At 42.0% G+C, this 15,047-nt stretch overlaps 1 protein-coding gene across 2 annotated transcripts in view; it reads right to left on the reverse strand.

The window, feature by feature from the left end:
* LOC142209053 (guanylate-binding protein 3-like) overlaps positions 1-15,047 on the reverse strand; it is a 174,968-nt gene that overhangs the window by 120,932 nt on the left and 38,989 nt on the right. For both annotated transcript variants that reach the window (XM_075277997.1, XM_075277996.1), the window contains one exon: positions 1,874-2,059. In XM_075277997.1, coding sequence (XP_075134098.1) covers positions 1,874-2,059 — 186 coding nt within the window. The remainder of the gene's footprint in view (positions 1-1,873; positions 2,060-15,047) is intronic.

The raw sequence follows: 15,047 nt of genomic DNA on the forward strand, positions 1-15,047 counted from the left end.
GTTTGTTGTTTTGTTTCTTTGCTGGCACCGTGTTTTATGCCGAATGCTCAAATAAAACACTGGACTTGTTTATTCTACTACCTGTCTGCATGGTGTCATTGCCGTTCCCAACCGTGTGAGCTGAACCCCTTACAAGTATAACAGGAATTCTCTACTATACAGTATAACAGGATCCTCTACTATACAGTATAACAGGATCCTCTACTATACAGAATAACAGGATCCTCTACTACACAGTATAACAGGATCCTCTACTATACAGTATAACAGGATCCTCTACTATACAGTATAACAGGAGCCTCTACTATACAGTATAACAGGATCCTCTACTATACAGTATAACAGGATCCTCTACTATACAGTATAACAGGAGCCTCTACTATACAGTATAACAGAAGCCTCTACTATACAGTATAACAGGATCCTCTACTATACAGAATAACAGGATCCTCTACTATACAGTATAACAGGATCCTCTACTATACAGTATAACAGGGATCCTCCTACTATACAGTATAACAGAATCCTCCTACAATACAGTATAACAGAATCCTCCTACTATACAGTATAACAGGATCCTCTACTATACAGTATAACAGGATCCTCTACTATACAGTATAACAGGATCCTCTACTATACAGTATAACAGGATCCTCTACTATACAGTATAACAGAGATCCTCTACTATACAGTATAACAGGATCCTCTACTATACAGTATAACATTAATCCTCTACTATACAGTATAACAGGATCCTCTACTATACAGTATAACAGGATCCTCTACTATACAGTATAACAGGATCCTCTACTATACAGTATAACAGAGATCCTCTACTATACAGTATAACAGGATCCTCTACTATACAGTATAACAGCGATCCTCTACTATACAGTATAACAGGATCCTCTACTATACAGTATAACAGGATCCTCTACTATACAGTATAAAAGGAATCCTCTACTATACAGTATAACAGGATCCTCTACTCTACAGTATAACAGGATCCACTACTATACAGTATAACAGGATCCTCTACTATACAGTATAACAGGATCCTCTACTATACAGTATAACAGGATCCTCTACTATACAGTATAACAGGAGTCCTCTACTCTACAGTATAACAGGGAGCCTCTACTATACAGTATAACAGGATCCTCTACTATACAGTATAACAGGAATCCTCTACTATACAGTATAACAGGATCCTCTACTATACAGTATAACAGGATCCTCTACTATACAGTATAACAGGATCCTCTACTATACAGTATAACAGGATCCTCTACTATACAGTATATCAGGATCCTCTACTATACAGTATAACAGGATCCTCTACTATACAGTATAACAGGATCCTCTACTATACAGTATAACAGGAATCCTCTATTATACAGTATAACATGAATCCTCTACTATACAGTATAACAGGATCCTCTACTATACAGTATAAAATGAATCCTCTACTATACAGTATAACAGGATCCTCCACTATACAGTATAACAGGAATCCTCCACTATACAGTATAACAGGAATCCTCTACTATACAGTATAACAGGGGTCCTCTACTATACAGTATAACAGGATCCTCCACTATACAGTATAACAGGAATCATCTACTATACAGTATAACAGGAATCCTCTACTATACAGTATAACAGGAATCCTCTACTATACAGTATAACAGGATTCTCTACTATACAGTATAACAGGAATCCTCTACTATACAGTATAACAGGATCCTCTACTATACAGTATAACAGGAATCATCTACTATACAGTATAACAGGATCATCTACTATACAGTATAACAGGATCCTCTACTATACAGTATAACAGGAATACTCTACTATACATTACACTTCTCACCATTTTTCCGTCCTGCCAGTCTGTTCATTAGATAAGACTTCCCAGTCCGATATTTCCCGACTATGGCCACAACAACCACCTTCTGAGTAATGGCGGATAAGATCTCCAGAGCCGCCTGATTCACTTGGATTGTCCCATCTTCATGGTTCTCTATTAAACACACCGGACGCTCCATTACTGGGGAATCTGTAATGGAAGAACATGAGAGAGATAGACATGATAAAAAAAGAAAATAAAAAAACAAACAAACAGTATCACAGGGTAACCTTACTGATCTAGAGTTACATGCGGTATTATGCTCCAGAGCTGCGCTCACTATTCTGCTGGTACAGTCACTGTGTACATACATTACATTACTTATCCTGTATTATACTCCGGAGCTGCGCTCACTATTCTGCTGGTACAGTCACTGTGTACATACATTACATTACTTATCCTGTATTATACTCCAGAGCTGCGCTCACTATTCTGCTGGTGCAGTCACTGTGTACATACATTACATTACTTATCCTGTATTATACTCCAGAGCTGCGCTCACTATTCTGCTGGTACAGTCACTGTGTACATACATTACATTACTTATCCTGTATTATACTCCAGAGCTGCGCTCACTATTCTGCTGGTGCAGTCACTGTGTACATACATTACATTACTTATCCTGTATTATACTCCAGAGCTGCGCTCACTATTCTGCTGGTGCAGTCACTGTGTACATACATTACATTTCTTATCCTGTATTATACCCCAGAGCTGCGCTCACTATTCTGCTGGTACAGTCACTGTGTACATACATTACATTACCTATCCTGTATTATACCCCAGAGCTGCGCTCACTATTCTGCTGGTACAGTCACTGTGTACATACATTACATTACTTATCCTGTATTATACTCCAGAGCTGCGCTCACTATTCTGCTGGTGCAGTCACTGTGTACATACATTACATTACTTATCCTGTATTATACTCCAGAGCTGCGCTCACTATTCTGCTGGTACAGTCACTGTGTACATACATTACATTACTTATCCTGTATTATACTCCGGAGCTGCGCTCACTATTCTGCTGGTACAGTCACTGTGTACATACATTACATTACTTATCCTGTATTATACTCCAGAGCTGCGCTCACTATTCTGCTGGTGCAGTCACTGTGTACATACATTACATTTCTTATCCTGTATTATACCCCAGAGCTGCGCTCACTATTCTGCTGGTACAGTCACTGTGTACATACATTACATCACTTATCCTGTATTATACTCCAGAGCTGCGCTCACTATTCTGCTGGTGCAGTCACTGTGTACATACATTACATTACTTATCCTGTATTATACTCCAGAGCTGCGCTCACTATTCTGCTGGTACAGTCACTGTGTACATACATTACATTACTTCTCCTGTATTATACTCCAGAGCTGCGCTCACTATTCTGCTGGTGCAGTCACTGTGTACATACATTACATTACTTATCCTGTATTATACTCCAGAGCTGCGCTCACTATTCTGCTGGTACAGTCACTGTGTACATACATTACATTACTTATCCTGTATTATACTCCAGAGCTGCGCTCACTATTCTGCTGGTGCAGTCACTGTGTACATACATTACATCACTTATCCTGTATTATACCCCAGAGTAGCGCTCACTATTCTGCTGGTACAGTCACTGTGTACATACATTACATTACTTATCCTGTATTATACTCCAGAGCTGCGCTCACTTTTCTGCTGCTGTGGTCACTGTGTACATACATTACATTTCTTATCCTGTATTATACCCCAGAGCTGCGCTCACTATTCTGCTGGTACAGTCACTGTGTACATACATTACATTACCTATCCTGTATTATACCCCAGAGCTGCGCTCACTATTCTGCTGGTACAGTCACTGTGTACATACATTACATTACTTATCCTGTATTATACTCCAGAGCTGCGCTCACTATTCTGCTGGTGCAGTCACTGTGTACATACATTACATTACTTATCCTGTATTATACTCCAGAGCTGCGCTCACTATTCTGCTGGTACAGTCACTGTGTACATACATTACATTACTTATCCTGTATTATACTCCAGAGCTGCGCTCACTATTCTGCTGGTACAGTCACTGTGTACATACATTACATTACTTATCCTGTATTATACTCCGGAGCTGCGCTCACTATTCTGCTGGTACAGTCACTGTGTACATACATTACATTACTTATCCTGTATTATACTCCAGAGCTGCGCTCACTATTCTGCTGGTGCAGTCACTGTGTACATACATTACATTTCTTATCCTGTATTATACCCCAGAGCTGCGCTCACTATTCTGCTGGTACAGTCACTGTGTACATACATTACATCACTTATCCTGTATTATACTCCAGAGCTGCGCTCACTATTCTGCTGGTGCAGTCACTGTGTACATACATTACATTACTTATCCTGTATTATACTCCAGAGCTGCGCTCACTATTCTGCTGGTACAGTCACTGTGTACATACATTACATTACTTCTCCTGTATTATACTCCAGAGCTGCGCTCACTATTCTGCTGGTGCAGTCACTGTGTACATACATTACATTACTTATCCTGTATTATACTCCAGAGCTGCGCTCACTATTCTGCTGGTACAGTCACTGTGTACATACATTACATTACTTATCCTGTATTATACTCCAGAGCTGCGCTCACTATTCTGCTGGTGCAGTCACTGTGTACATACATTACATCACTTATCCTGTATTATACCCCAGAGTAGCGCTCACTATTCTGCTGGTACAGTCACTGTGTACATACATTACATTACTTATCCTGTATTATACTCCAGAGCTGCGCTCACTTTTCTGCTGCTGTGGTCACTGTGTACATACATTACATTACTTATCCTGTATTATACCCCAGAGCTGCGCTCACTATTCTGCTGGTGCAGTCACTGTGTACATACATTACATTACTTATCCTGTATTATACTCCAGAGCTGCGCTCACTATTCTGCTGGTACAGTCACTGTGTACATACATTACATTACTTATCCTGTATTATACCCCAGAGCTGCGCTCACTATTCTGCTGGTACAGTCACTGTGTACATACATTACTTATCCTGTATTATGCTACAGAGCTGCGCTCACTATTCTGCTGGTACAGTCACTGTGTACATACATTACATTACTTATCCTGTATTATACTCCAGAGCTGCGCTCACTATTCTGCTGGTACAGTCACTGTGTACATACATTACATTTCTTATCCTGTATTATACTCCAGAACTGCGCTCACTATTCTGCTGGTACAGTCACTGTGTACATACATTACTTATCCTGTATTATGCTACAGAGCTGCGCTCACTATTCTGCTGGTACAGTCACTGTGTACATACATTACATTACTTATCCTGTATTATACTCCAGAGCTGCGCTCACTATTCTGCTGGTACAGTCACTGTGTACATACATTACATTACTTATCCTGTATTATACTCCGGAGCTGCGCTCACTATTCTGCTGGTACAGTCACTGTGTACATACATTACATTACTTATCCTGTATTATACTCCAGAGCTGCGCTCACTATTCTGCTGGTGCAGTCACTGTGTACATACATTACATTACTTATCCTGTATTATACTCCAGAGCTGCGCTCACTATTCTGCTGGTACAGTCACTGTGTACATACATTACATTTCTTATCCTGTATTATACTCCAGAACTGCGCTCACTATTCTGCTGGTACAGTCACTGTGTACATACATTACTTATCCTGTATTATGCTACAGAGCTGCGCTCACTATTCTGCTGGTACAGTCACTGTGTACATACATTACATTACTTATCCTGTATTATACTCCAGAGCTGCGCTCACTATTCTGCTGGTACAGTCACTGTGTACATACATTACATTACTTATCCTGTATTATACTCCGGAGCTGCGCTCACTATTCTGCTGGTACAGTCACTGTGTACATACATTACATTACTTATCCTGTATTATACTCCAGAGCTGCGCTCACTATTCTGCTGGTGCAGTCACTGTGTACATACATTACATTTCTTATCCTGTATTATACCCCAGAGCTGCGCTCACTATTCTGCTGGTACAGTCACTGTGTACATACATTACATCACTTATCCTGTATTATACTCCAGAGCTGCGCTCACTATTCTGCTGGTGCAGTCACTGTGTAAATACATTACATTACTTATCCTGTATTATACTCCAGAGCTGCGCTCACTATTCTGCTGGTACAGTCACTGTGTACATACATTACATTACTTCTCCTGTATTATACTCCAGAGCTGCGCTCACTATTCTGCTGGTGCAGTCACTGTGTACATACATTACATTACTTATCCTGTATTATACTCCAGAGCTGCGCTCACTATTCTGCTGGTACAGTCACTGTGTACATACATTACATTACTTATCCTGTATTATACTCCAGAGCTGCGCTCACTATTCTGCTGGTGCAGTCACTGTGTACATACATTACATCACTTATCCTGTATTATACTCCAGAGCTGCGCTCACTTTTCTGCTGCTGTGGTCACTGTGTACATACATTACATTACTTATCCTGTATTATACCCCAGAGCTGCGCTCACTATTCTGCTGGTGCAGTCACTGTGTACATACATTACATTACTTATCCTGTATTATACTCCAGAGCTGCGCTCACTATTCTGCTGGTACAGTCACTGTGTACATACATTACATTACTTATCCTGTATTATACTCCAGAACTGCGCTCACTATTCTGCTGGTACAGTCACTGTGTACATACATTACTTATCCTGTATTATGCTACAGAGCTGCGCTCACTATTCTGCTGGTACAGTCACTGTGTACATACATTACATTACTCATTCTGTATTATACTCCAGAGCTGCGCTCACTATTCTGCTGGTGCAGTCACTGTGTACATACATTACATTTCTTATCCTGTATTATACTCCAGAACTGCGCTCACTATTCTGCTGGTACAGTCACTGTGTACATACATTACATTACTTATCCTGTATTATACTCCAGAGCTGTGCTCACTATTCTGCTGGTGCAGTCACTGTGTACATACATTACATTACTTATCCTGTATTATACTCCAGAGCTGCGCTCACTATTCTGCTGGTGCAGTCACTGTGTACATACATTACATTACTTATCCTGTATTATACTCCAGAGCTGCGCTCACTATTCTGCTGGTACAGTCACTGTGTACATACATTACATTACTTATCCTGTATTATACTCCAGAGCTACACTCACTATTCTGCTGGTACAGTCACTGTGTACATACATTACTTATCCTGTATTATACTGCAGAGCTGCGCTCACTATTCTGCTGGTACAGTCACTGTGTACATACATTACATTACTTATCCTGTATTATACTCCAGAGCTGCGCTCACTATTCTGCTGGTGCAGTCACTGTGTACATACATTACATTACTTATCCTTGATTATTCTCCAGAGCTGCGCTCACTATTCTGCTGGTACAGTCACTGTGTACATACATTACATTACTTATCCTGTATTATACCCCAGAGCTGCGCTCACTATTCTGCTGGTGCAGTCACTGTGTACATACATTACATTACTTATCCTTGATTATTCTCCAGAGCTGCACTCACTATTCTACTGATCACATATTACACATCTACATAACATATTTTGCTTTCTGATATTCCCAAACCAATGACAGAATGCAGTAAGAATGGTCTTTACCTGTCAGCTCTTCTCTGCTCTGTGTCCGGATTCTTGTGCTCTCACATCTAGAGATTACTGGGTTATTTATATGTTGATAAGTGAAAGTAAATCCATTTAAGAGACTTGATCTCTTTGATCTCCACCAGGTGACTTCTGGTGAATGTGAGTAATAAGTTTATTTACAGTAAATTGCTAGTTTTCTGCCAAATCCATCTCTTACTGTCATTTGTTACTGAACTGATGGGTAATTATAAAGCAGTAATGAGCAGCACACAGGACAGCACACAGCAGTAATAAACAGCACACAGGACAGTATACAGCAGTAATGAGCAGCACACAGGATAGTATACAGTAGTAATTAGCAACACACAGGACATTATACAGCAGTAATGAGCAGCACACAGGACATTAAACAGCAGTAATGAGCAGTACACAGGACAGTATACAACAGTATTGAGCAGCACACAGGATATTATACAGCAGTAATGAGCAGCACACAGGACAGTATACAGGAGTAAAGAGCAGCACACAGGACATTATACAGCAGTAATGAGCAGCACACAGGACATTATACAGCAGTAATGAGCAGTACACAGGACAGTACACAGCAGTAATTGGACGCACACAGGACATTATAAAGCAGTAATGAGCAGCACACAGGACATTTTACAGTAGTAATGAGCAGCACACAGGACAGTATACAGAAGTAATGAGCAGCACACAAGACAGTATACAGCAGTAATGAGCAGCACACAGGACAGTATACAGTAGTAATGAGCAGCACAAAGGACCGTATACAGCAGTAATGAGCAGCACACAGGACAGTATAAAGCAGTAATGAGCAGCACACAGCACATTTTACAGCAGTAATGAACAGCACACAGGAAAATATACATAGAGATCAGCAGTACACAGGACATTATACATCAGTAATGAGCAGCACACAAGACATTATTCAGCAGTAATGAGCAGCACACAAGACATTATACAGCAGTAAGGAGCAGCACACAGGATATTATACAGCAGTAATGAGCAGCACACATGACATTATACTGCAGTAATGAGCAGCACACAGGACAGTATACAACAGTATTGAGCAGCACACAGGATATTATACAGCAGTAATGAGCAGCACACAGGACAGTATACAGGAGTAAAGAGCAGCACACAGGACATTATACAGCAGTAATGAGCAGCACACAGGACAGTATACAGCAGTAATGAGCAGCACACAAGACATTATACAGCGTAATGAGCAGCACACAGAACAGTATACAGCAGTAATGAGCAGCACACAGGATATTATACAGCAGTAATGAGCAGCACACATGACATTATACTGCAGTAATGAGCAGCACACAGGACAGTATACAGCAGTAATGAGCAGCACACAGGATATTATACAGCAGTAATGAGCAGCACACAGGACAGTATACAGGAGTAATTAACAGCACACAAGACATTATTCAGCAGTAATGCGTAGCACACAAGACATTATACAGCAGTAATGAGCAGCACGCAGGGCAGTATACAGCAGTAATGAGCAGCACACAAGACATTATTCAGCAATAATGAGCAGCACATAGTATAGAATTCAGCAGTTATGAGCAGCACACAGGACAGTATACAGCAGTAATGAACAGCACACAAGACATTATACAGCAGTAATGAGCAGCACATAGGACAGTACACAGCAGTAGTGAGCAGCACACAAGACAGTGTATAGCAGTAATGAGCTGCACACAGGACAGTAAACAGCAGTAATGAGCAGCAGACAGGACAGTATACAGCAGTAATGAGCAGCACACATGACAGTATACAGCAGTAATGAGTAGCACACAGGACAGTATGTAGCAGTAATGAGCAGCACACAGAACATTATACAGCAGTAATAAGCAGCACGCAGGACATTATAGAGCAGTAAAGAGCAGCACACAGGACAGTATTCAGCAGTCATGAGCAGCACACAGGACAGTATATAGCAGTAATAAGCAGCATACAGGACATTATACAGCAGAAATGAGCAGCACACAGGACAGTATACGGCAGTAATGAGAAGCACACAGGACATTATACAGCAGAATGGAGCAGCACACGAGATATTATACAGCAGTAATGAACAGCACTCAGGACAGTATACAGCAGTAATGAGCAGCACACAGAACATTGTACAGCAGTAATGAGCAGCACACAGGACATTATACAGCATTAATGAGCAGCACACAGAACATTGTACAGCAGTAATGAGCAGCACACAGGACAGTTAATAGCGGTAGGGAGTAGAACACAGAACATTGTACAGCAGTAATGAGCAGCACACAGGACAGTTAATAGCAGTAGGGAGCAGCACACAGGACAGTATACAACAGTAATGAGCAGCACACAGGACATTATACAGCAGTAATGAGCAGCACACAGAACATTATACAGCAGTAATGAGCAGCACACATGATAGTATACAGCAGTAATGAGCAGCACACAGGACGTTATACAGCAGTAATGAGCAGCACTCAGGACAGTATATAGCAGTAATGAGCATCACACAAGACATTATTCAGCAGTAATGAGCAGCACACAATGCATTATACAGCAGTAATGAGCAGCACATAGAACAGTATACAGTACTATTGAGCAGCACACAGGACAGTATACAGCAGTAATGAGCAGTACACAGGACACTATACTGCAGTAATGAGCAGCACACAGGACATTATACAGCAGTAATGAGCAGCACACAGGACAGTATATAGCAGTAAGGAGCAGCACACAGGACAGTATACAGCAGTAAGGAGCAGCACACAGGACAGTATACAGCAGTAATGAGCAACACAGAAGATATTATACAGCAGTAACGAGCAGCACACAGTACAGTATACATCAATAATGAGCAGCACACAGGACAGTATACAGCAGTAATGAGCCGCACACAGGACATTATACAGCAGTAATGAGCAGCACACAGGACAGTATATAGTAGTAGAGAGCAGCACACAGGACAGTATATAGTAGTAGGGAGCAGCACACAAGACAGTATACAGCAGTAAGGAGCAGCACACAGGACGATATACAGCAGTAATGAGCAGCACACAGGACAGTATACAGCAGTAATGAGCAGTATACAGGACAATATACAGCAGTAATGAGCAGCACACAGGACAGTATACAGCAGTAATGAGCAGCACACAGGACAGTATACAGCAGTAAGGAGCAGCACACAGGACAGTATACAGCAGTAAGGAGCAGCACACGGGACAGTATACAGCAGTAAGGAGCAGCACACAGGACAGTATACAGCAGTAATGAGCAACACAGAAGATATTATACAGCAGTAATTAGCAGCACACAGGACAGTATACATAAAAAATGAGCAGTATATAGGACATTATACAGCAGTAATGAGCAGCACACAGGACAGTATACAGCAGTAATGAGCAGTATACAGGACATTATACAGCAGTAATAAGCAGCACACAGGACATTATACAGCAGTAATGAGCAGCTAACAAAACAGTATATAGCAGTAGGGAGCAGCACACAATGCATTATACAGCAGTAAGGAGCAGCACACAGGACAATATACAACAGTAAGGAGCAGCACACAGGGCAGTATACAGCAGTAATGAGCAGAACACAGGACATTATACAGCAGTAATGAGCAGCACATAGGACAGTATATAGTAGTAGGGAGCAGCATACAAGACAGTATACAGCAGTAAGGAGCAGCACACAGGACGATATACAGCAGTAAGGAGCAGCACACAGGACATTATACAGCAGTAATGAGTAACACATAGTACAGTATATAGTAGTAGGGAGCAGCACACAAGACAGTATACAGCAGTAAGGAGCAGCACACAGGACGATATACAGCAGTAAGGAGCAGCACACAGAACAGTATACAGCAGTAATGAGCAGCACATAGGACATTATACAGCAGTAATGAGCTGCACACAGGACATTATACGGCAGTAATGAGAAGCACACAGGACAGTATATAGTAGAAGGGAGCAGCACACAAGACAGTATACAGCAGTAAGGAGCAGCACACAGGACGATATACAGCAGTAATGAGCAGCACAAAGGACATTATACAGCAGTAATGAGTAGCACACAGGATAGTATATAGTAGTAGGGAGCAGCACACAAGATAGTATACAGCAGTAAGGAGCAGCACACAGGACGATATACAGCAGTAATGAGCAGCACACAGGACATTATACAGCAGTAATGAGCAGCACACAGGACATTATACAGCAGTAATGAGCAGCACACAGGACAGTATACAGCAGTAATGAGCAGTATACAGGACATTATACAGCAGTAATGAGCAGTACACAGGACAGTATACAGCAGTAATGAGCAGTATACAGGACATTATACAGCAGTAATGAGCAGCACACAGGACAGTATACAGCAGTAATAAGCAGCACACAGGACAGTATACAACAGCAATGAGCAGCACACAGGACAGTATACAGCAGTAATGAGCAGCACACAGGACGGTATATAGTAGTAGGGAGCAGCACACAGGATAGTATACAGCAGTAATGAGCAGCACACAGGACATTATACAGCAGCAATGAGCAGCACACAGGACAGTATACAGCAGTAATGAGCAGCACACAGGACAGTATACAACAGCAATGAGCAGCACACAGGGCAGTATACAGCAGTAGGGAGCAGCACACAGGACAGTATACAGTAGTAATGAGCAGCACACAGAACATTGTAAAGCAGTAATGAGCAGCACACAGAACAATATACAGTACTATTGAGCAGCACACAGGACAGTATACAGCAGTAATGAGCAGTATACAGGACAATATACAGCAGTAATGAGCAGCACACAGGACAGTATACAGCAGTAATGAGCAGCACACAGGACAGTATACAGCAGTAAGGAGCAGCACACAGGACAGTATACAGCAGTAAGGAGCAGCACACAGGACAGTATACAGCAGTAAGGAGCAGTATATAGGACATTATACAGCAGTAATGAGCAGCACATAGGACATTATACAGCAGTAATGAGCAGCACACAAAACAGTATATAGCAGTAGGGAGCACCACACAATGCATTATACAGCAGTAAGGAGCAGCACACAGGACAATATACAACAGTAAGGAGCAGCACACAGGGCAGTATACAGCAGTAATGAGCAGAACACAGGACATTATACAGCAGTAATGAGCAGCACACAGGACAGTATATAGTAGTAGGGAACAGCATACAAGACAGTATACAGCAGTAAGGAGCAGCACACAGGACGATATACAGCAGTAAGGAGCAGCACACAGGACATTATACAGCAGTAATGAGTAACACATAGGACAGTATATAGTAGTAGGGTGCAGCACACAAGACAGTATACAGCAGTAAGGAGCAGCACACAGGACGATATACAGCAGTAAGGAGCAGCACACAGGACATTATACAGCAGTAATGAGTAGCACATAGGACAGTATATAGTAGTAGGGAGCAGCACACAAGACAGTATACAGCAGTAAGGAGCAGCACACAGGACGATATACAGCAGTAAGGAGCAGCACACAGAACAGTATACAGCAGTAATGAGCAGCACACAGGACATTATACAGCAGTAATGAGCTGCACACAGGACATTATACGGCAGTAATGAGAAGCACACAGGACAGTATATTGTAGAAGGGAGCAGCACACAAGACAGTATACAGCAGTAAGGAGCAGCACACAGGACGATATACAGCAGTAATGAGCAGCACAAAGGACATTATACAGCAGTAATGAGTAGCACACGGGACAGTATATAGTAGTAGGGAGCAGCACACAAGATAGTATACAGCAGTAAGGAGCAGCACACAGGACGATATACAGCAGTAAGGAGCAGCACACAGAACAGTATACAGCATTAATGAGCAGAACACAGGACAGTATACAGCAGTAATGAGCAGCACACAGGACATTATACAGCAGTAATGAGCAGCACACAGGACATTATACAGCAGTAATGAGCAGCACACAGGACAGTATACAGCAGTAATGAGCAGTATACAGGACATTATACAGCAGTAATGAGCAGCACACAGGACAGTATACAGCAGTAATGAGCAGCACATAGGACATTATACAGCAGTAATGAGCAGCACACAGGACATTATACAGCAGTATTGAGCAGCACACAGGACAGTATACAGCAGTAATGAGCAGCACACAGGACAGTATACAACAGCAATGAGCAGCACACAGGACAGTATACAGCAGTAATGAGCAGCACACAGGATGGTATATAGTAGTAGGGAGCAGCACACAGGGCAGTATACAGCAGTAGGGAGCAGCACACAGGACAGTATACAGTAGTAATGAGCAGCACACAGAACATTGTAAAGCAGTAATGAGCAGCACACAGAACAATATACAGTACTATTTAGCAGCACACAGGACAGTATACAGCAGTAATGAGCAGTATACAGGACAATATACAGCAGTAATGAGCAGCACACAGGACAGTATACAGCAGTAATGAGCAGCACACAGGACAGTATACAGCAGTAAGGAGCAGCACACAGGACAGCATACAGCAGTAAGGAGCAGCACACAGGACAGTATACAGCAGTAAGGAGCAGTATATAGGACATTATACAGCAGTAATGAGCAGCACATAGGACATTATACAGCAGTAATGAGCAGCACACAAAACAGTATATAGCAGTAGGGAGCAGCACACAACGCATTATACAGCAGTAAGGAGCAGCACACAGGACAATATACAACAGTAAGGAGCAGCACACAGGGCAGTATATAGCAGTAATGAGCAGTATACAGGACAGTATACAGCAGTAATGAGCAGCACACAGGACATTATACAGCAGTAATGAGCAGCACACAGGACAGTATACAGCAGTAATGAGCAGCACATAGGACATTATACAGCAGTAATGAGCAGCACACAGGACATTATACAGCAGTATTGAGCAGCACACAGGACAGTATACAGCAGTAATGAGCAGCACACAGGACAGTATATAGTAGTAGGGAGCAGCACACAGGATAGTATACAGCAGTAATGAGCAGCACACAGGACATTATACAGCAGCAATGAGCAGCACACAGGACAGTATACAGCAGTAATGAGCAGCACACAGGACAGTATACAACAGCAATGAGCAGCACACAGGACAGTATACAGCAGTAATGAGCAGCACATAGGACATTATACAGCAGTAATGAGCAGCACACAGGACATTATACAGCAGTATTGAGCAGCACACAGGACAGTATACAGCAGTAATGAGCAGCACACAGGACAGTATATAGTAGTAGGGAGCAGCACACAGGATAGTATACAGCAGTAATGAGCAGCACACTGGACATTATACAGCAGCAATGAGCAGCACACAGGACAGTATACAGCAGTAATGAGCAGCACACAGGACAGTATACAACAGCAATGAGCAGCACACAGGGCAGTATACAGCAGTAGGGAGCAGCACACAGGACAG

This window comes from Leptodactylus fuscus, chromosome 6, assembly GCF_031893055.1.
Source record: "Leptodactylus fuscus isolate aLepFus1 chromosome 6, aLepFus1.hap2, whole genome shotgun sequence".
Classification (NCBI taxonomy): Eukaryota; Metazoa; Chordata; class Amphibia; order Anura; family Leptodactylidae; genus Leptodactylus; species Leptodactylus fuscus.